The following is a 23,468-nucleotide window of genomic DNA, read 5'->3' on the forward strand; positions in this document are numbered from 1 at the left end:
TTGAGCCAATGCTTCTTATGATGATATTGCAGTCGAGGCTTCCTCACCTTTTTACTGGTTACCATTCCAGACTTGTGTAATGTACATCTCATGGTGCTTGTGTAGGAGGTGGTCGCATCCCCTCTGTACTGTTTTATGCAATTTGTAGATAATTTGTTTATGTACTAATTATGCTGTATTTGATAAAAATTACCACTGCTGATAGTGACTTGTGGTTCCCCGATGTACCAGTGCTGGGACTGTTCAGTGACCAGTACTGCCTAGCGGTTGGGCAGGAGCAACTCAACCACTAGATGTTAGATAAGATAGGGGGGGAGGGACTGATGGCCAGTGGGTTGGTTAGAGAGACAGGCCTGGTGAGAGGAAGTTCTGCAGAACGGTTGGAAGAGTAAAGACAAGGCACGTTGTCAGGAGCCAGTCAGGGAACCCTGAGGTAACCTCTTAAAGGTCAAGAGCCTACTGCTCACTCGAGTGGGCTCAGGGAAGTTGCATGACTAGACAGCCATCGCGGCCCAGAATTGGACAGCTGTGAGAGGAAGAGTGGGGGATTGGAGACACAGGTACTTGAGGACTAGTTCCAAGATAGCAGGGATAGGTCAAGAGAGAGTACCCCAATGGTACAGTGGAAACAATAAACTGTTCAAGTTTTGGTTTGCCAAGAATACTCTGGTGTCACATGTTAGTCTACTGCGTCTACAATGGGGACTGGCTGAGGAGTGTTTGACACCAACCCGAAGAAAACACTAAGTGTCACACACCCCACCCAAAGTCATACACACACTGACTCTCTCTGGTGAAGGAGTGCAGAGCCACCATGGCCAAATGTCCGTACCATCCTTCACTTGCATGGACATCTGTGATCTCACTATTACAAATCATACAAGCCACAAGGACCCTGTCAGACCCTGCACCTGTAGTGGCTACTGGCGGGGGAGAGAGGCTACCCAGTGGTGCCGCCTGAAAACCACCTAGGGCAGTAGCAAGAGGTGGCTAAGTAAGGGGAGTACCGGTAGACCAAGCCCGCACGGGGAAACAGGTCCCCAGAGCAGGAACCCATCTACTCGGCCTGCTAAACCTACTGGTGAGGGTGCTGCATGTACCTCACCAAACCACACAAACCCGCAGTATCAACAGCAACGAGGGGGTCCATAAGGAGGATCGAGCCTGGAGCCATCTTATCCTTGGTCCACGCTGTCAGCAAACGGGTCAGAAAAGGGAGAACGGCAGAAGCGACTTCCCTGGGTGATCCCGAAGGACTCCAAGTCGGGGTCACCTCAAAACAAGAAGGGCTAGGAAGGTGAGTCAGCAGTCACCCCTACATCAGCCGAAGGGATACCTGGTTCCACCTGGTTCATCATAGCATCGCCCGGGTTGACTCACAGCTACCATCTGAAAATGAGTAAAACCCTGAAAGACATCACCATTTGTGTGTGAGTTCCTCTGCGACCTGTGGTACTACACACTTACACTGGGCCCTGGGGCCAGCCTCACTCTCGGGAGGCCACAACAACTGACTGCATCTACCATCAGCCCCAGGCATTCCCTAAACTGCAGTGGCGGTCACTCCCCTGACCGCAAATACCGAGAGTGGCGTCACGATTCCCATAGAAGTTAACCTGACCTACCGGCGGCCAGAAGATCCCCAGCACGTGAAGCCCCTGAAGACCCAGAGGCGACCTGAAGGTAATGGGGGTTACACACATCTTTTATTGGCTGCATCTTGGCTGCATTTTTGAAGATGCAGCATGTCAATTCTTTTTGCGTTTTCGTTTTTGAGCCCATCCAGTCAATAGATTAGACTTAAAAACCGCATTAGGCAAAACGTGGTAAAAACAAGTCAAAAACACATTGCGTTTTTTTCATGAGTTTTTGCCGCGGTGTATTTTTGGTGCATTCTTGGGACAAAAACGCTGCATATTTGTGGTAAAAAAAAAAAAGATGCCCCGTGTGAACCATTCCATGTGATGTGCAGACGGCAGTGACACCATGTAACATATGAGACTCCATTGTTATTTTGCAAGAATCTGACAGCTGATTTCTCCTGCACGACCCCCGGGTGGAAGGAATCAGACACCGGCTACATTATTGCAGTTGTGTATATTTTACCCTGATGCTTCCACATTTCAGATAAAACACATTTTATCTCTGGCCGATAACGATGCAGTCAGGATGAGGAGCCCGGGAGGCCGGTGCCCAATGGCTTCTCCCTGCTCTGCTGCCTTGGACTGACCGGTATCTCCACTGTGTCTGACATTCTGCACATTGACTGGTCGAACCCCAAAAATGTGTAATATACACTGTTAGGATTTAATTTGCCAATTTGAGTGGTCATGTGATCGCTCACCAGTGATTTGAAGACTGGGGGTCATCTGCAGAATGACGTCTCCTCCTGCTTCTCTCATTGTTATAATTTTCAATTTGAGAGAAGCAGGAGAAGACGTCATTCGGCAGATGACCACACACTGCAAATCACAAGTGAGCGATCAGATGACAACTACTTGAATCGGCAAGTGAAATCCTAACACAGCACATATTACACACCTATAGGATATGAGAGAGGGGAGCCAGCACGATCTGAAATTGGAATGCATCATATAAAAAGTGAAAATTCCCAGATTTATTCCAACTGTACTATAATGAAAAAAGTGCTGGCTCCTTTTTTTCTCTGTTTTGACCGTAGTTATGCTACAATTCTGGTGACTGACCATCAATATACCATGCACGCCTGATTTTGGTTTGCAATATATTCCTCCTGTTGGTAGCTGTTCAGACTCAGTTACCTCACCCCTTTCCACAGGCAATGCTAATTAAGCACCATACTTGGATCTGGTCCGCCTTTATCAATGGTTGCTGTTTGGCACTGGGAGGATCAGTTGTGATATAGTCCTGGTATGTGTAGAGCTTGCTCCACATGCTGGGACCTGGGCTGGTCTCTATCCACAATTGCCTTTTTTGCAACATGGGAGCGGCTATATACAGGTTACAGGTATGTGTGCTCCATTATGGTTCTGCTTTTAACTTTATCTAGGAGGCCGCATGGCACATGAAATACAGAATATAGAGTAGGACCCCCCTATTGAGATTTGCCGTGACGTTGGCAGGGGTGGCTCAAAAAATTGATCAATTATTTGCTAAAAATCTCATTTTTTTATTATAGTACAGTTGGAATAAATCTGTGAATTTTCACTTTTTATATGATGCATGCCAATTTCAGATCGTGCTGGCTCCTTTTTTTTCTCACCTATAGGATATGGCAGGTCAATATTCAGAACTACAGTACATTTCACACTATACGTGACAGGTATAGGACATATGTAGGGTGTATAATCTAATATATAAAGCTGAGTGTATTTGTGTGTGTGTGTGTGTGTATGTCTGCTAAAGGAATCCGCACCGTCGCATTTACAATCACGAAATTTTGCACAGACGCCTCATGTGACCCAGGGAGCGTCGTAGACTATGTTTAGACAGAAAAATGTAACCCCCGCGCTTTACAGTTAAGGCTACTTTACACACTGAGATATCGGTCCCGATATCGCTAGTGTGGGTACCCGCCCCCATCTGTTGCGCGACACGGGCAAATCGCTGCCCATGCCGCACAACATTGCCCAGACCCATCACACATACTTACCTGCCCGGCGACGTCGCTGTGACCGGCGAACCGCCTCCTTTCTAAGGGGGCGGTCCGTGCGGCGTCACAGCGACATCACTGAGCGGCCGCCCAATAGCAGCGGAGGGGCGGAGATGAGCGGGACGTAACATCCCGCCCACCTCCTTCCTTCCTCATAGCGGCCGGGAGGCAGGTAAGGAGAGCTTCCTCGTTCCTGCGGCGTCACACATAGCGATGTGTGCTGCCGCAGGAGCGACGAACTACATCGTTACTGCTGCAGTAACGATAATCGAGAATGGACCCCCATGTCACCGATGAGCGATTTTGCATGCAGCAACATCGCTAATGCGGCCGGATGTGCGTCACCAATTCCGTGACCCCAACAAGTTCGCATTAGTGATGTCGCAGCGTGTAAAGCCCCCTTTAGTCTCTAAAATCCTGCCGCCATTAAACTGAATGGAGGTGGGAGCTATAAATTATTAATAGCAACTGTCAGTGGTTAGACGGGGAAAGAGACAGACGGGGAAAGAGACAGACGGGGAAAGAGACAGACGGGGAAAGAGACAGACGGGGAAAGAGACAGACGGGGAAAGAGACAGACGGGGAAAGAGACAGACGGGGAAAGAGACAGACGGGGAAAGAGACAGACCTGGAAAGAGACAGACCTGGAAAGAGACAGACCTGGAAAGAGACAGACCAAGACAGATGGAAAAGAGACAGACGGGGAAAGAGAAATACAGACACAGAGATAGAGAGAGACAGACACAGAGTTGGAGACCGATAGACTGATACAAATACAGACAGAGAGAGAAATAGTCAGATAGAGATAAAGACACAGACAGACAAGGAAAGAGGCAGACAGACAGCGACACACAGACAGAGACTGGGAGAGAGAAAGGCAATGCCCGGGAACTACAGATAGTCTAATATATAAAGCTGAGTGTGTGTGTGTGTGTTTCTGTCCGTTAAAGGAATCCGCACCGTCACATTTACAATCACAAGATTTTGCACAGACGACTCATGTGATTCAGGGAACGTCATGGACTATGTCTTGATGTTTTGAGGGGAAAATTTAACCCTGCACTTTCAAGCTATTTGCTGAAAAACCTGCTTACATTAAAATCAATGGAGCTACAGGTCATTAATATGAGCTGTAATTGGTTGCTATAGGCAACAAAGGACATTGTTAGTATAAGACAGGTAATGTGTCAGATAATATAATGTCGATAGAGACAAACACAGAGACACAGACACACACACAGAGACACAAAGTGTCACACACAGACAGAGACACACAGAGACAGAGACACACAGAGACTGATAAAGAGACAGACACACAGAGACAGAGACACAGAGACATTGATATAGAGACAGAGACACACAGAGACAGAGACACACAGAGAGACTGATATAGAGACAGAGACACATAGAGACACACAGACTGACACAGAGACACACAGGAACACAGCTAGTAAATATATATATACAGTATGTATCTATTACCCCCTACACATGCTCTGCACCCACTCTGGCCACAGCTGCACTGCCAACTGGCATCACGTCACAGGAGGGCACCCCCTGCTGGAGGCTGTGCAGGGAGGCCCGCTGCTGGAGGCTGTGCAGGGAGCCGACAGTGCAGAGTGGAGGGGAGGGCGCCCCATGCTGGAGGCTGTGCAGGGAGCAGACAGTGCAGAGCGGAGGGGAGAGGGGAGGGTGCCCCTTGCTGGAGGCTGTGCAGGGAGCAGACAGTGCAGAGCGGAGGGGAGAGGGGAGGGCGCCCCCTGCTGGAGGCTGTGCAGGGAGCCGACAGTGCAGAGCGGAGGGGAGAGGGGAGGGCGCCCCCTGCTGAAGGCTGTGCAGGGAGCCGACAGTGCAGAGCGGAGGGGAGAGGGGAGGGCGCCCCCTGCTGGAGGCTGTGCAGGGAGCCAACAGTGCAGAGTGGAGGGGAGGGCGCCCCCTGCTGGAGGATGTGCAGGGAGCCGACAGTGCAGAGCGGAGGGGAGAGGGGAGGGCGCACCCTGCTGGAGGCTGTGCAGGGAGCCGACAGTGCAGAGGGGAGGGGAGAGGGGAGGGCGCCCCTGCTGGAGGCTGTGCAGGGAGCCGACAGTGCAGAGGAGAGGGGAGGGCGCCCCCTGCTGGAGGCTGTGCAGGGAGCCGACAGTGCAGAGCAGAGGGGAGGGCGCCCCCTGCTGGAGGCTGTGCAGGGAGCCGACAGTGCAGAGCGGAGGGGAGAGGGGAGGGCGCCCCCTGCTGAAGGCTGTGCAGGGAGCCGACAGTACAGAGCGGAGGGGAGAGGGGAGGGCGCCCCCTGCTGGAGGCTGTGCAGGGAGCCAACAGTGCAGAGCGGAGGGGAGGGCGCCCCCTGCTGGAGGATGTGCAGGGAGCCGACAGTGCAGAGCGGAGGGGAGAGGGGAGGGCGCACCCTGCTGGAGGCTGTGCAGGGAGCCAACAATGCAGAGGGGAGGGGAGAGGGGAGGGCGCCCCTGCTGGAGGCTGTGCAGGGAGCTGACAGTGCAGAGGGGAGGGGAGAGGGGAGGGCGCCCCCTGCTGGAGACTGTGCAGGGAGCTGACAGTGCAGAGTGGAGGGGAGAGGGGAGGGCGCCCCCTGCTGGAGGCTGTGCAGGGAGCCGACAGTGCAGAGCGGAAGGGAGAGGGGAGGGCGCTCCCTGCTGGAGGCTGTGCAGGGAGCCGACAGTGCAGAGGGGAGAGGGGAGGGAGCCCCCTGCTGAAGGCTGTGCAGGGAGCCGACAGTGCAGAGCGGAGGGGAGAGAGGAGGGCGCCCCCTGCTGGAGAATGTGCAGGGAGCCAACAGTGCAGAGCGGAGGGGAGGGCGCCCCCTGCTGGAGGATGTGCAGGGAGCCAACAGTGCAGAGCGGAGGGGAGGGCGCCCCCTGCTGGAGGATGTGCAGGGAGCCAACAGTGCAGAGTGGAGGGGAGGGCGCCCCCTGCTGGAGGATGTGCAGGGAGCCGACAGTGCAGAGTGGAGGGGAGGGCGCCCCCTGCTGGAGGATGTGCAGGGAGCCGACAGTGCAGAGTGGAGGGGAGGGCGCCCCCTGCTGGAGGATGTGCAGGGAGCCGACAGTGCAGAGCGGAGGGGAGGGCGCCCCCTGCTGGAGGATGTGCAGGGAGCCGAGAGTGCAGAGCGGAGGGGAGGGCGCCCCCTGCTGGAGGATGTGCAGGGAGCCGACAGTGCAGAGCGGAGGGGAGGGCGCCCCCTGCTGGAGGATGTGCAGGGAGCCGACAGTGCAGAGCGGAGGGGAGGGCGCCCCCTGCTGGAGGATGTGCAGGGAGCCGACAGTGCAGAGCGGAGGGGAGGGCGCCTCCTGCTGGAGGATGTGCAGGGAGCCGACAGTGCAGAGCGGAGGGGAGGGCGCCCCCTGCTGGAGGATGTGCAGGGAGCCGACAGTGCAGAGCGGAGGGGAGGGCGCCCCCTGCTGGAGGATGTGCAGGGAGCCGACAGTGCAGAGCGGAGGGGAGGGCGCCCCCTGCTGGAGGATGTGCAGGGAGCCGACAGTGCAGAGCGGAGGGGAGGGCGCCCCCTGCTGGAGGATGTGCAGGGAGCCGACGGTGCAGAGCGGAGGGGAGGGCGCCCCCTGCTGGAGGATGTGCAGGGAGCCGAGAGTGCAGAGCGGAGGGGAGGGCGCCCCCTGCTGGAGGATGTGCAGGGAGCCGACAGTGCAGAGCGGAGGGGAGGGCGCCCCCTGCTGGAGGATGTGCAGGGAGCCGACAGTGCAGAGCGGAGGGGAGAGGGGAGGGCGCCCCCTGCTGGTGGATGTGCAGGGAGCCGACAGTGCAGAGGGGAGGGCGCTCCTGCTGGAGCCTGTGCATTAGGAGCGGCAAAGTGAAAGTAAACAGCTGCTCCCTGGGCGCCCCCTCTACCGTCGGCCTGCTGGCGCCCTGTGCGACCGCACCACTCGCACATAGGTAAAGCCGGCTATGTAACAAGTTGCGGTTTTGGGTGGTGTGTGAGTCCTCCAGTTGTGCTTTTATTTCCTACCCCTTTTTGCTTTATTTCCCAGTTCACATACTGTCCCTCCTTCGTGTTTAAGTGCAGTGTGTGCTAGTTTTCGTTTACCCTTGTCTGTGCCTATTTGTGGGGCTTTGGTTACTGGGCTTCTGGCCTGTTCCCAGGGTGGGGGGAGTGGTATCAGGGCTCGGACAAGAGACAGGGTCACGATGGGGGCTCGAATCTAGCTACCATAGAGCCTACCTTCGAGATAAGGGACAGCGCAGGCACCCTAGTCTTAGGATCAGCCTAGGAGCCCCTCTTCCATCTGTACATACTCCGAGACAGTATGGCAAAGGTCCGGAATCCAGCGATTTGTCACTTACTGAGATGCTTAGTGTATTTTTTTATCAAATCATTGTTTTATCACAAGGAAATTATCACTGGAAGACTAATAAACCTGCTGCCAGGTGGTCCTTCATAGTCATGAGCCCTAAAGAACAGCAACGCCTCCACTGATTGGCAGCATTCTAACAAAAAAAGCTGCCAATCAGTGGTGTGGGTGGGTTATATAGAGCTTAGTATTCAAAGAATTCAAAGAAATGGTAGATCTGCAGCAAATAAAAGCAATTTGAACCAAACTACTGAAAGCCGTCTAGTACGTGATACATTGCTGGTAACCCAGGTCTAACATCTGATGCTGGGTTTACACGTATTGACTTCAGCTGTTAAATGACTGATGATTGGCTCCATACAAGCTAATTGCCAGTCTTTTAATGGCCGGTTTAGACATACAGACAACACTTCAATGCTTACAGAACAATCGCTAATAATATTGTTCAGTCCACATCCGATGGACAAGCATTTTACTTGTTGGTGGGGGTGATTGCTGGCCCATGTAGATTGCCCAAGAGTTGAAAGAGAGTGTTCCTGGGAACACCTGTTCTCCAATTAGTTTCCTGTCTTAGGCTGCTTTCACACTACGTTTTTTTAACATGCATCCTGAACGTTTTTTTAATGCAAAAACGGATCCAGTGCAAATGAGTTTTCATTTCAATGCATTTGCAATGGATTCGTGTCAACATGCGTTCACCTGCGTTTGCGTGCGTTATAGTGAGGATCCAGCGACTTGCAGTTTTTTAACTTTTTTCAAAAATGCTACTTGTAGCGCTTTTGAGCTGCGTCCAAATACTGCAAATTGCTGGATCCTGACCATACTGCACGCAAACGCATGTGAACGCTGGCATGCTGATAGACAGGTTCCTGCTTGCTCTACTGAGCATGCCCAGAAACCAGCCAGCCGTGATCAGTCTCTCTCTCCCCCTCCTTCTCTCCCCCCCTCCACTCTCCCCTGCCTGAGAGCTGTGAAGGCTCGTAACCAAGATAAACATCGGGTAACTTGCTTGGATACCCAATGTTTACCTTGGTTACGTGTGCAGGAAGCCCGGCTCCTAGTAGCTGCAGTCGCTCGTAACCAAGGTAAATATCAGGTATCTAAGCAAGTTACCCGATGTTTACCTTGGTTACGTGTGCAGGGAGCCCAGCTCCTAGCAGCTGCAGACGCTCATAACCAAGGTAAATATCGGGTATCCAAGCAAGTTACCCGATGTTTACCTTGGTTACGAGCCTCCGCAGCTGTCAGATGCCGGCTCCCAGTCTCACGTTCAGTTCCCCTCACTCCCGATCACATGACTCCAATGCCCGCCCATAAACTTCAAGTGACAGGATCCTGCAAAATAACACATGCGTTTGCATACGTTTTTCTCTGCAAAAACAGGATCCGCTTTTGCAGCAAAAAAACGTTCATGACGCATGCTAAAAAAACGTAGTGTGAAAGCAGCCTTAAAGCAGCATTAGTTTCAGGAACATTCACTAAATCAAGTATAATGGCCTCAGCATGATTCTTTCTTTACCCATCATTAATGAAGAGATCGGTCCCCTCAGGAGAATTCCCTAACATGATTTTCATGCGATCATACAGAAAGAACGGATGTTCCACCTCAGGGATGAAGTGCTAATGTGCATGTGTGAGATCCCATCATGTCATGGAGTATTTTGAGGCTGCATTTTACATCTGCTAGAAATACCTGCCCCAGTGCTGTAGATTTATATCGAACTGTCATAGCACCTAGCCTCATTCTGTTTCATCTACATCTCACCAGTAAGTCTGTGCTTCCTAGGTATTTCTTCCAGTGGGTACGAATTGTTCTTTGACCTCCAATGTCCCAGACTGACAACTTCAAACTTTGAGACTGGACACTTTTTATATTAAAGCCCTTTCAACAAAGAAAGAAAAAAATATGGGTCAAAAACATGACAGTACTATTTTCATTCAGTATACTTAGGGTATCTTCACACATTATTAATGTTTTTGCAGCAATTTAAAGTACAACACAAGTGGATAACTTTTTTTGTTATACTTTTCCTTACTTAAAGTCTCGTATTTTTGCTTTTTCCTTGTCTTTTTTTATGCAGGGGCTTGGTCCTCCTTTCCTTGAGTTGGATATTTCATTTATGTAGCTTCCCGTGGCAGGGTGTTCGTACAGTCGGATCCTTGTCCTTCTCTGCCCCCATTTACACTGATGTTGTTTGATGCAAGGTGAAGTTTAAATTTTAGATTACAGACTGTCCCGATTGTGCTACACCTTACCACGGTGGGATGGCTTACTTATTTTTTACAACAGGGTATGTGCTCATTTTCTATGTTAAGTTTTGTCCTATTTAAACGGTACCTGTCATCATGAAAATGCAGTACAATTTACAGGCACCATGTTACAAAGCAGGGAAAGCTGAAAAAACTGATATATTTTAGGAGAAATTATTCAGTATAACTTGAGTTTATCATTTAAGCTTCTGTTCTTTCTGAGATTTTAATGGGTGCTCCTATCAGGGATAGACAGCATTCTATGTATAATTGTGCATACAGAGATAGAAGAGAGATGGCTGTCAGTCACGGATAGAACCGCCCACTGGAATAAAATTCCTCAAAAGAGCAGAGGTTTAAACCACTGAAGCATGGGTTATATTGAATCTTTTCATATAAAACTTTATGTCAATCTGCTTCGTTCTCCCTGCACTATAATATGGTGCCTAGAGATTGGACTACATTTTCAAGGTAACAGGTTCCTTTCAAAGATACATACTGTAATAGGGATTGTTGAGTGTGCCCGGCACTGCTCAGTACTCGATCGAGCATCGAGTGCTCGAGAAGCTCAATTCTCGATTGGGTATCCTGGCAGTCAGGTGTCATGCTCAACTCAACTAGGGCCCTGGGAATTTTCTGCATGTGTGTGCTCATTTTGAAAACAGTCATCCTGTTAGCATTTTCAGTTGATCAGTTGTTATGCCTCTGGTGGCACTAAAAACCCGCTCTGACAAAATACTAGCGACAATGCAAGCCAATACCTCCAAGCCAACACCTTCAAGGTGTAAAGCAGGGGTGGGGAACCTCCGGATCGTGGGCAGTTTGTGGCCCGCAATTACTTTTTCTGCAGCCCGCAGGCACATTCCCGAGGACCGCAGTGCTCGGGCAGCAGCTGGGCTTTTGTCGGCTGCTGGCCCTTTAAATCCCACTGCATAATGTGAGGGCGTGCATGCACCTTGTGTGCGCACTCACGCTAACCTGTGCTAGCGTGCTCAGGGTTTACCTTGTGGGCAGGGTAAGCAGCGCAAGATGCGCTTAGAGTCTGGTGTGATGTGTGTGCAGCTGTCACAGAAGAAGAGGAGCAGCAGTTCTACCGGCCTCCCTGCTATATATGCCTTTCGGGCCTGTGATGTGTGACTCCCCACCATACTGTGAGTCTGAAACCCATTGCTGCCCCCCAGTGCTCTGTACCCCCTAGTACAATGTACCATCTCAGAGCTGTGTAACCTCCACTGCTGTCTATGCATTCCTAGTGCTGCCTGTGTCCCCCTGGTAATGTCTATGCTCCCCCAGTACTGTCCATGCCCCCCAGTGCTGTTAGCAACACTTCATGCTGTCCATGCCAAGGTCAGTGCTGTCCGTGTTTCCCAGTCCTGTCCGTGACCCCCTTATGCTGTCCATGCGCCCCACTGCTCTGTGCCACGCAGTGCTATGTGCCACCCCCAGTACTGTGTACCCCCCAGTGCTCCATACTCGCCACTGTTGTCCGTGCTCCCCCCAGTGTTGTCCATGCCCTCCTGGTGATGTCTATGCTCCCCCAGTCCTGTCTGTGCCCCCCTAGTTTTGTCACCTAGGGCTGTCTGTGCCATCATCTAGTGCTCTTTGTGCCCCCAAATATGAGTAAATAAAGGGAGGAAGGGGGCAGGGGAAAATGGTATCCAGCACCAAAAATAGTTTTAAATAAAAATAAAAAATTTATTGAGGCATATAAGTTAAAAATATGAAAACCGCAAAGGGGGGGGGAGGAGGGGTATCATAGTATCCTTACGCATTTTGGACAAGAGGTTAAAAACATGTCCTTGTACATAGGTAAACCTATTATTTACCTATGAATAAGGATATGTTTTTAACCTCCTGTCCGAAACGCGTAAGGATACTATGATGCCCCTTTCTCCCCCCCTTTGCGGTTTTCATATTTTTAACTTATATGCCTCAATAAATTTTTGATTTTTATATAAAACTATTTTTGGTGCTGGATTCTATTTTCCCCTGCCACCTTCCTCCCTTTATTTACTCATTGTTGGTTCCAGATTGGGCTATGCTGGAGGATCCGTGCACCGCCAATTTTTCCGGGGACCATACATCCTGGTAAGCTGAAAAACTTTTTTCTGCTCTCTGTGCCCCCGCCAGTGATGTCCGTGCCACCACCAGTGATGCCTGTGCCGCCACCAGTGATGTCCGTGCCCCCCAGTGATGTCTGTGCCCCAGCCTCTCCGGTGATTTATATGACCAGCATCTCCTGTGATGTATACGTCCCTCCTGGGATGTATATGCCCTCAGCCCCTCCTGTCATGTATATGCAACTCCTGTGATGTATATGCTTCAGCATCTGGTGTGATGTCTGTGTCCCAGCCTCTCCTGTGATGTACAGATCCCAGCTTCTCCTGCAATATACATGTCCCAGATTTTCCTGTGATGTATTTGCCCCAGCCTCTCCTGTGAGGGGTATACCCGTCTCTCCTGTGATGTGTATGCCCCAGTCTCTCCTGTGATGTGTATGCCCCAGCCTCTCCTGTGATGTGTATGCCCTAGCCTCTCCTGTGATGTGCATGCCCCAGCCTCTCCTGTGATATGCATGCCCCAGCCCCTCCTGTGATGTGTGTGCAGTGTGCTCCTCTCTTGTTTATCATTCCTTTGAATATCTGGCATCCGCAATCATTATTCACATATTAACCTGGAAATTTATTGCTATCAGCACTTTCTACAACATATTATTTATTTATGCTATTTGATTACAAACAGGTTTTTCAGCTGCCATATACTGTATACCCTACTTGCTTTTTTGCACTTTGCCACTACCACTTTATGAGATAGGTTAATATTTATTTGTATCTATTTATTGCAGCAGACACTTTATAACTGTTTATAGCTACAGTATTTATTCATCATAGCAAGTTTTTATACAAAAACATGTTTAGTGCTGAACTATTTCCCTCCCAATAGTCCTTTATTTATCATCTATTCCTGTTTCCCCCTCCTGTGAGAAACCCTGTCTTACTCACATGTAATTATTCCTATGTCTATAAAGTTGTGTAAGGCTATGTGCCCACGTTGCGTTGTGTCCCTGCAGAAATTTCTGCAGCGATTTTAACAGCACATGTGCGCTTCAAATCGCTGCAGAAACACTGCGAAATGAATGCAGTGAAAAGCCGATTTCATGCGCTCTGGATGCAGCCCCCACCGTAGACAGAGCGGGACCTGCATCCAAAGCGCACGGAATAAGTGACATGTTGCTTTTTAGAACGCAGCAATTTGTCAGCATACAAATCACTGCGTTCTAAAACGCAACGGGCGCATGGATTATGCACAATCTTCATAGATTGTGCTGGGGATGCAGGACACATGTAGTTACGCTGTGGTGCAGAACGCAGCGTAACTGCATGAAATACGGACACGTGGGCACAGAGTCTAAGGCTATGTGCCCATGGGGACAGTGTCCTGCGGTTATATCCACAGGACATTCCGCAGGTGCTCCCAGAAATCCGCAGCACAACTTCTGTCTGTTTCCATGCAGCGGATGTATTGCAGAATGTCCTGCGGATATGGTGCGGGCATTCTGTATTGAGGATACAGTACCATGGCTTCAGCACTGCATCCTCAATGCAGAACAAGTGCTAGAGTGATCGGGGAGTTCATACTTACCTCCATCACGCAGCACCTCGCTTTCTGGCGGCCGGGTCCCTCTGTCAGCATCTGGTGCCCTGTGCTGGAGAAGGTGGGCAGGCCTGCACTAGCTCCGGCTGTCACATGACCGGAGTTCGTGCAGGCCCCGCCCATCTCTTCCTTCCTGCACCAGGATCGACCGCGCTCCTGTGCACCAGACGGAGAAAGTGACATCGTTGTCTTCTATCAAGGCAGGTAAGTATATGGGACCCTGCGGAGAAGTCCGCAGGAATAATTCCCATGCTGCTGATTTTTCCGCAGGGAAATCCGCATTATTTCCGCTGCGGAAAAAAACGCAGCGTGGGCACAGCAGTTCCCAAATGCCATAGAAATGGCTGGGGAGTTGCTGTGCTGCAGATTGTTGAAAAATCCGCGGAATTTCCGTGAAAAATCCGCAGCAAATTCCGCACATTTTACGCAGCGTGGGCACATGCACTAAGAGAAATATTTTATTCCAATTGTTCGTTTAAAAAAAAAATAAAAAAAATCGAAATAAAAAATACATATTTTAATATATATATATATATATGTATATATATATATTGAGATTTTGCGGTGTTTTGACCCCTATGAGCTGCTCCTTGCCCTTGCTACCATAGGGTGGGTCTTTTTGAAATTTTGTCTATAGATGACACCTATATTAGGGATTTTTTGATTATATACTCTCCTGTGATGTGTATGCCCCAGCCTCTCCAGACCTGGCAAAGCATTATGGAAAAGCAGTTGTGAGAAGCAACAAGATCAATATCATGTAACATCACAGCTGCACCAAAGTGAAGCAGCTCCAGCCACAACAGTAGGGGTGTAGAGGTGAGTTAATTAATTGTTTGACCAAACATAACAGGGTAGTTTACAAGGTGATAATTTTGTGTGGCCCCCGAAGGTTGGCAGAAAATTCCAAATGTCCCCCAGCAGTTAAAAGGTTCCCCACCCCTGGTGTAGAGGTACAGTTCATGCCATGTGTACAGCTTGGATACCCAATAGTTGTACAGCACAGGAAAATCTAAGAGGATGCTGGTACGTTGGCTAAGTACTTCCTCACCATCTTCATAAACTTTTCCCTCCTTTACAGACTACCCCGTGTATCAGGGCCAGGGCGCCGGGAGGGTCTAATCAGACTGTTCCAGACCTGTGATAGTGTTCCCCTGCCTCTGTTGGACCTGGTATTTATCTTCCTTGTCTCTCCTCCTTAGTTGCCCAAAGAACTAGGACTTCTGTCGCCAGCATTGTCCGATTGGAATTTATGTACTAATTGTTCGATTAGGTTATTCTGGTATTGCCAGAAGGTTGAAATGGAAAATTCTCCTTGTAGCATAGATAGAGAAAGGTTAGCATCTGAACATCCAGTAATCTGTGTTGGCTAAAATGCGTATAACGTGAGCGTCAGGTGAAAGGCTGTGGGACACAAGGTCAGCCATGGGTATATAGGCCCAGTCACACACAATGACTTACCAGCGATCCCAAAAACGATGCAACCCGATAGGGATCGCTGGTAAGTCGCTGGGAGGTCGCTGGTGAGATGTCACACAGTCAGGCCTTACCAACGATGCAGGAATGATACAGGTCGCAGTAGCGACCTGTATAACGATCTCAGCAGTCATTGTGACCCTGTCACACAGTGTCAAACACAGCGATGTGTCCTGCCCAGCAGGACATCGCCTTTGAAGAAAATGGCCTGGACCATTTTGCAATGATTAGCGATCTCACAGGGGCCTGATCGCTGGTAGGTGTCACACATAACGAGATTGCTAACGGGATCGCTACTGCGTCACAGAAACCGTGACTCAGCAGCGACCTCGCTAGCGATCTCGTTATGTGTGACGGTACCTTAAGACTACCCTGTATCCACAAAGAGGACAACTCTCCATCTCCTCCTCCTCCTCATTATCACCCAATCCGCTCTGACAAGATGAAAGGATCCTGGGCTGGGAAATATCACCCTGTGTACTCCCTCCATCTAGTCCACATGAAAAGCTTCTTTAATTGTGAGCAGTTCACAATTGAGTAGACACAGAAGGTGGATGGTATCATTGTCGCTTGGTTGATTTCTCAAAGCTTTGTAGAGCCTCACAGATGTCAGACATTCCTGTTCACTTTTCGGTTGTTATGTGCAGAGGTAAACTTTTTTTTTTAAATGTTACTTATTTGAATTTTTTTATTTTCATTCTGAAACTTTTTTTTACATTTTACATTTTTTTTAGTCCCACTAAAGTTTATGGCCATGTATTTGATTACAAACATAACACATTGCAATAGTTCTGAATTCTGGAGTGTATTGCTGTGTCCTTCTCTGGCAGATTCTTATATACTCACTCACATGATAGATTTGGGGGTTTCTTATAGGCTTCTGACTGCCATTCAAACCAGCAGCAGCTCATGATCGTGCTAATGCGGTGACAGAGGAAGTCTCTAATCACTTATGTGCTGTGGTTACTACTGATCATTGCTTCTTAAGGATTCAGTCCAAGTCCTGGTCATTTTAGCAATGGCCATCTGTAATATACATCTATAAAACATATTGTTTAGGTCTTATGTTTCTAGTGCCCGATGTTAACGTTGGATCACCAACACTGTAAATGAGATTTTTTTAGTGAAATGATTGTTATTCTGGACATATATTGATAAAGCTTTAAGCTCTTCTATCCTGCCCACAGATTTCCCTAACATTCACCAGGTGTTATAGGAACGCACACAAAATGGACATTCGTGGTATATTCTAACCATAAGCCACCAATGCAATTTTTATTTTAAATAATGCCATGAACATACCTGTGTTGGAGTTATATTGCTGACTTCCTCCAAAGCAAGCCGCGTCAAAATGGTTGTCTTGCCAGCATTGTCCAATCCTAGTAATATTATTTTAATCACATTGTCATCCAGATTTTCTACTTTTCTTAATTCTTCTGCAAGGGACAATAAACTCTAAAAACGTAGAACAAAGATGAAATGGTTGGAATAGAAATAACGGTGAGCTTCTAACTCAAGTTTTAATGTATTTGTATTGCCCTTTTGCCTCTGTTTTAGATTTGTTTTCCAGCTCTGTATGTGAATACGACCTTAAGGGACACGTATTGCTTAAATATTTTTTATAATGATTCTGAAACATTTTTCTTTTTTTAGAAACTGATAATCTGTTTTATGTGATAATAGGAATGGCAATGTTGCTTTTGCTGTTCATCTTCTCTGGAAACAGTTCAGATATTTAATTTATGGCTGCCACATAGACTAAAGGGAAGTGTGGCGCCCCTGACCTGGTCAGGCACCAGTGAGTACTGCACCCATGCTGGGGCAGTACTTCCAGGTAATCCTAAAGGCTGGAATAGGGTGTGTACACACAGACACATAGCAACCAGGTCTCCAACACCCTGAGAAGGGACCCTTGGGCAGACCCAAGAGGGGGCTTGCCTCCACATCTCGGCAAAGGGTGTAGTGAGGGGCTGGGAGCTAAGGTTGCAGTGGCTGTCAGGAAAGAAGGAGGAGCAAGCCAGGCTGAGGGCAGTGAGCGGTGGTTGCTAGATGAAGCAGTCGCACACACAAGAGTCAGACCCTGCACGTGAAGTAGCTGTTAGCGGGGGAGATTGGTTGCCAGCAAGTCAGTCAGAAAGACGCTGAAGGAGTCAGCTGGTCGAGTACGGGGACTCCTGGTAACTAGGCACGCACAGGGAACAGGTCCCTAGAGTGGACATCCATTTAGTGGTCTGCTAAATCCTGTAGGTGCAGGGACTAGAGGTTCCTCACCAACCAAAACAGAATCTGAGCCTCAGCAGCAACGATGGGGCCCATAAGAGGGATCGAGCCTGGAGCCATCTCACTTGGTACACGCTGCCGGCAAACGGGCCAGAAAAGGGAGAAAAGGCGACTTCCCTGGATGAATACCACGATACTTCAAGTTAGGGGTTGTCCGAAACAAGTAGAAAGCAGTCCTGCCGCAATGGCAAAGCAGTACAGCCCAAATCCCAATCAGAGTATAAGGTACAAGCAAGGATTTAGAATTAAAATATAACTTTTAATATCATTAGTCTAAAACACAATATAATAAAGTGCGGTGCAGTGCAAGAAAATTATATACATAGAAAGATCTCACCCAGTTCTTTTCTTGATGAGATCAGATACCACTGGAAAATCCAAGGCGGAAGCAGGTCAATCCGGACCAAAGAAGGGGGGGGGGAGGGAGAGCAACCAAAATACAATTTCCCTACCCCTGTCGTGCCCCTGCAAAATAATGCTTCTGCCCTTACAAGGGCAGCACCCAAGTCAGGAATACTCGCCCTACTGACGAATACACCCTCCCAACGCGTTTCCCTCTCTCCACAGAAAGAGAGTTCATCAGGGGAGAACTTAGAGTAAAGCCTGCAATGGCAGGACGATACTACACAAAGTACAGTCGTGGTACAAATGTGTATAACCACAGTGCCCGTTCGTGGTGCACATGTGTATGCTAGTGGCCAGTGGGACCTAGTGGTTTTCCAGTGGTATCTGATCTCATCAAGAAAAGAACTGGGTGAGATCTTTCTATGTATATAATTTTCTTGCACTGCACCGCACTTTATTATATTGTGTTTTAGACTAATGATATTAAAAGTTATATTTTAATTCTAAATCCTTGCTTGTACCTTATACCGTTGTCCGAAACAAGAAGTGCTAGGAAGGCGAGTTAACGGTTAACCTTAGACCGGCCAAAAGGATACCTGGTTTCACCTGGTTTAATCTCAGCATCGCCCGGGTACCTCACAAACCATCTAAAAGTGAGTAAAAACAAGTTGAAAGACTTTCTGGACAGAGACTGAGTTATTCTAGGACCTGTGGTACTACACACCTGAGCCCCTGGAGCCAGCCTCACTCACGGGAGGCCACACCATCTGACTGCAGACTCCATCAGCCCCAGACGCTTGTTAAACCTGCAGTGGCGGTCAACCATAACCCTGACCGCAAACCGTGAGTGGCATCACGACTCCTATATATATAATTCCAACATATATGTTGCCAGAAATAACCAAGTGGAGACCCTGTGGCGTCTCCGAAGGTGGAGTGATATCCCTGAGGCGACCGCTGAAGGTGGGCGACACAGAAGTTGTGTCTGGTGATGACTTACTATCCTGTTTAGCACATTTCAGCCACATGAAGCCCTTTGGTTATTCCAATGCAGCCCACAGACCGGGACATGCAAAAGGGCTGCGTACTGCACCTTGTGTCACCCCCTCAGCATTTACTGGTATCTGCACCCTCTGCATGAGATACAAGTAAAAAACAATGATGAAATAGGAAGCCGTGAGCTCCTCCTTTATTGAGCACTGCATCTGAGAGCACAGCAGACGCAATGACGCCATTATACCATGTGTCACGCTCCCCGGGTCCTCGGCTCCCCTCCCCGGGTCCTCTGCTCCGCTCCCCGGGTCCTCAGCCCCGCTCCCCGGCTCACCTGCCACGCTCCCCGCTCTCCAGCCTCTGGTGCCCGTCCTTCCCAGGCCCCCTGGTCTCCGATCCCGGCGCCCGACGGCTTCCCAGGCCCTGGCCGGCTCCCCTGCGTCCTCCTCTCAGCTTCCTTCCCTGGCTTCTGGCACCCGGGCCGCGCGCATGCGCATTAGGGCGCGCGCGCGGTCACTGACCCTTTCTTAAAGGGCCAGCGTCCATTAACAGGAAATGAGGCTAAACAGGTACAGCGTATAAAGGGGTTTATTGTCCAAGGGGGCGGGGCCTGATCTTCGTGTTTCCTAAGCTAGGAGTCAGGTCTCCTGGTGTCGCTGTGCATATACTCACCTCTCTCTCTTGTAGAGCCGTGCCTGCCTCGCCATCCAGTCCTGCCGTATCCTGAACCCCGAACGCTGTCCATCTGCCATCCTGACAGTCCGCACCATCTCGGATCCCTGCGGTGACCCGTCATCTCGCTCCAAAGGTTCCGGACCCCGCCTGACATCATCTCGGCTTCCGAACCTGAGCTGCGTCACCCGGACTACCACCCGTGACTCCGTGGTCCCAGGGACTTCTCCGCTATACTCGTGTGCACGGACTGTTCTGCTGTTTATAGTGTTCCAGCTACCGGACTCTTTACTACCATCTTGGAGTTCGGCCCAGTGGATCCACCTCCTGGGTCTGCCCGTCCACCTGGCCGTGACAGTAAGATCAGGCCATGGATCCCGCTGCAGCACTAGCAGCCGTACAGGAGGAACTCCAACGCCAGCGTGAAGTCCAGACCCGCATGCTGCAATTCATGTCTTCTGTAGACGCCCGCCTGAACACGCTACAAGTGGCAGTTACGACTTCAACATCCCGGGCTTCCACTAGTCAATCCACGGATCCAGCTCCTGTGGCGACTTCTTCAGATACCACCAGACTTCGGTTGGCTTCACCACCCCGGTACGCCGGAGACCCCAAGACCTGCAGGGGATTCTTAAACCAATGCTCCCTCCATTTCACGCAGCTGCCGCATTTGTTTGCCTCCGACCAAGCCAAGGTCGCCTTCATCATGTCCCATCTAGAGGGTGAGGCACTGGCGTGGATGAACCCCTTGTGGGAGAAGGGGGATCCTGTGACCACGAACATCCAGGAGTTCCTGCAGGCATTCCGTGGTACCTTTGATGAGCCCGGACGCGCCTCCGCGTCTGCTTCGTCTCTTCTCCGGTTACGTCAGGGGACTCTGACGGTGGGTCAATACGCGATCCGGTTTCGCACCCTGGCCTCAGAACTCGGGTGGAACAACGAGGCCCTAACCGCCGCCTTCTGGGAAGGACTCTCAGGGCGAATTAAAGACGAGCTGGCGGGTCGTGACGTACCGACCACCCTGGATGCCCTGATTGCCCTAGCGACTCGAGTGGACATTCGCTTTCAGGAGCGATCCAAGGAAGTGTCCCGTGAGAGACGTCCGGTACGGCATTCCTCTCCCCCGCAGAAACCCTCCGTACTTCAGTCATCGACAGCTGGGGCCCCCGTCCACGAGCCCATGCAGATCGACCGAGTGCGGCAGTCTGAACAACGTCGGGCAGAGCGGCTCGCCAAGGGCCTCTGCTTTTACTGCGGAGAGGACACACACCTGCTACGCTCCTGTCCAGAGAGGCCGGGAAACTCCAAAGCCTAGGGTTGGTAGGAGAGGCCACCCTAGGTGCTGGGACTCTCTCTGACCCGGTTACATGGACAGTGCAAGTGACAACGGGAGAGACGCGGTTCACGGCTGATGCCTACCTCGATTCCGGGGCAGCAGGCAATTTCATCCAGCAGGCCACGGTGGACAAGTACCAGGTGCCTGTTATTCCACTCGACAAGCCCCTAGTGATTGCCTCTGTGGATGGGAGACCCCTCTCTGACACCATCTCCTGGATCACCAGGCCGGTCGAACTGCGTATCGGTGCCCTTCACACCGAGAACATCGCTTTCTACGTCCTCCCACACATGTCCCATCAGATCCTGCTGGGACTTCCATGGTTGCGGACACACGAACCATCAGTCAGCTGGGGCACTGGCGAAATCACCCGATGGGGCTCTTCGTGTCATGAGAGGTGCCTAAAGTCCATACAACCCATCCGACGACCTCCGGTTCCAGAGAACCTACCGGGGCTGCCCTCGGCCTATTGGTCCTTTGCAGATGTCTTTGATAAAAAGGAATCCGAGGTACTGCCGCCACATCGTCCATACGATTGTGCCATCGACCTGCTCCCAGGAACAACTCCACCACGAGGACGGATATATCCTTTATCTCCAGCCGAAACAAGGGCCATGTCTACTTACATCACAGAGAGCCTGGCAAGGGGATTCATTCGGAGATCCTCCTCTCCTGCTGGAGCAGGTTTCTTCTTTGTCAAGAAGAAAGAGGGCGACTTACGCCCATGCATAGACTACCGGGGTTTGAATCAAATCACCGTAAAAAACAAGTACCCTCTGCCGCTCATCCCCGAATTGTTTGACCGGCTTAGGGGAGCTCGTGTGTTCACCAAGCTGGATCTTCGGGGTGCTTACAATCTGGTACGCATCCGCTCTGGTGACGAATGGAAGACCGCGTTCAATACGCGCGATGGACATTATGAATACTGCGTGATGCCCTTCGGCCTGTGTAACGCTCCTGCCGTCTTTCAAGAACTGGTGAACGACGTGTTCCGGGACCTTCTCTACATCTGTGTGGTAGTGTATCTAGATGACATCCTTGTCTTCTCTCCGGACCTCCAAACCCACAGAGAAAACGTACAGCTGGTTCTACAAAGACTGAGGGAGAATCGTCTGTACGCAAAGTATGAGAAGTGTGTCTTTGAGCAGTCTTCTCTCCCCTTTCTGGGGTACATCATCTCTGAGACTGGACTGCAGATGGATCCCAAGAAGGTCTCCGCCATTCTCAACTGGCCTCCTCCTTCTGGACTGAAGGCAATCCAACGCTTCCTGGGATTCGCCAACTACTACCGCCAGTTTATCCCTCACTTCTCTGCCTTGACTGCTCCTCTCTCCGCTTTGACTAAGAAGGAGGCTAATCCAAAGGACTGGTCACCTGCGGCCGACGCCGCGTTTGGCTCTCTGAAGCGGGCTTTTGCTTCCTCTCCTGTACTCCACCGTCCGGAGTTAAACCGCCAGTTCACCTTGGAGGTGGATGCCTCCTCCTCAGGAGCCGGAGCAGTGCTCATGCAAAAGTCCTCCTCCGGGAAGATGGTGACTTGCGGATTCTTCTCCAAGGGCTTCTCAGCGCCTGAACGCAACTACACCATCGGTGACCGAGAGCTCTTGGCAGTCAAACTGGCTTTGGAGGAATGGCGCTACCTCCTGGAAGGTGCAGTGTACCCCGTGATTATTTACACGGACCACAAGAACTTGGAATACCTACGGTCCGCTCAGCGTCTGAACCCACGGCAAGCCAGGTGGTCCCTATTCTTTGCCAGGTTTGATTTCCAGCTTCACTTCCGACCCGCGGACAAGAATGTACGCGCTGATGCCTTGTCCAGGTCTTTCATGCCCATGGAGCAGGAGGAAGAGACTACCCAACCCATCATTTGTCCTAGTAAAATCATTCCGGTGGCCCCTGTCACCCTGGCCCAGATACCGCCCGGGAAGACCTATGTCTCTGAGGTAGACAGGGAAAAAGTGTTACACTGGGGTCATGCCTCGAAAACAGCAGGTCATGCTGGTCAGAAAAAGACATGGGGTGCGATTGTACGTCATTATTGGTGGCCATCCCTTCGCACGGACGTCGCTGCTTTTGTATCCGCCTGCTCCTCTTGTGCCAGGAACAAGACGCCCAAACACCTCCCATATGGCCGTCTTCTGCCTCTGCCGATACCCTCAGTTCCGTGGCAACACATAGCAATGGACTTTATTACGGACTTGCCATTGTCCTCCGGACACACAGTCATATGGGTCGTGGTGGACCGGTTCTCTAAAATGGCTCATTTCGTCCCTATGGCTGGACTGCCCTCTGCTCAGGAACTCGCGGACGCCTATATACAACACATCTTCCGCTTGCATGGCTTTCCATTACACATCGTATCCGACAGAGGAACTCAGTTCACCTCCCGCTTCTGGAGGGCTCTCTGTAAACATCTGGGAGTGAGTCTGGACTTTTCATCTGCATACCATCCTCAGTCTAATGGCCAGGTAGAGAGGGTCAATCAAATCTTGACCTCTTTCTTACGTCA

General features: G+C 50.5%; 1 protein-coding gene across 3 annotated transcripts in view; it reads right to left on the reverse strand.

The window, feature by feature from the left end:
• LOC142301281 (ADP-ribosylation factor-like protein 3) overlaps positions 1–23,468 on the reverse strand; it is a 107,100-nt gene that overhangs the window by 60,880 nt on the left and 22,752 nt on the right. For all 3 annotated transcript variants that reach the window (XM_075342310.1, XM_075342308.1, XM_075342309.1), the window contains exons 2-3: positions 16,633–16,785; positions 9,716–9,832 (exon numbers count right to left, since the gene is read on the reverse strand). In XM_075342310.1, the coding sequence (XP_075198425.1) occupies positions 9,716–9,832; positions 16,633–16,785 (270 nt within the window). The remainder of the gene's footprint in view (positions 1–9,715; positions 9,833–16,632; positions 16,786–23,468) is intronic.

The sequence above is a fragment of the Anomaloglossus baeobatrachus genome, chromosome 4, assembly GCF_048569485.1.
Source record: "Anomaloglossus baeobatrachus isolate aAnoBae1 chromosome 4, aAnoBae1.hap1, whole genome shotgun sequence".
NCBI classification, from domain to species: Eukaryota; Metazoa; Chordata; class Amphibia; order Anura; family Aromobatidae; genus Anomaloglossus; species Anomaloglossus baeobatrachus.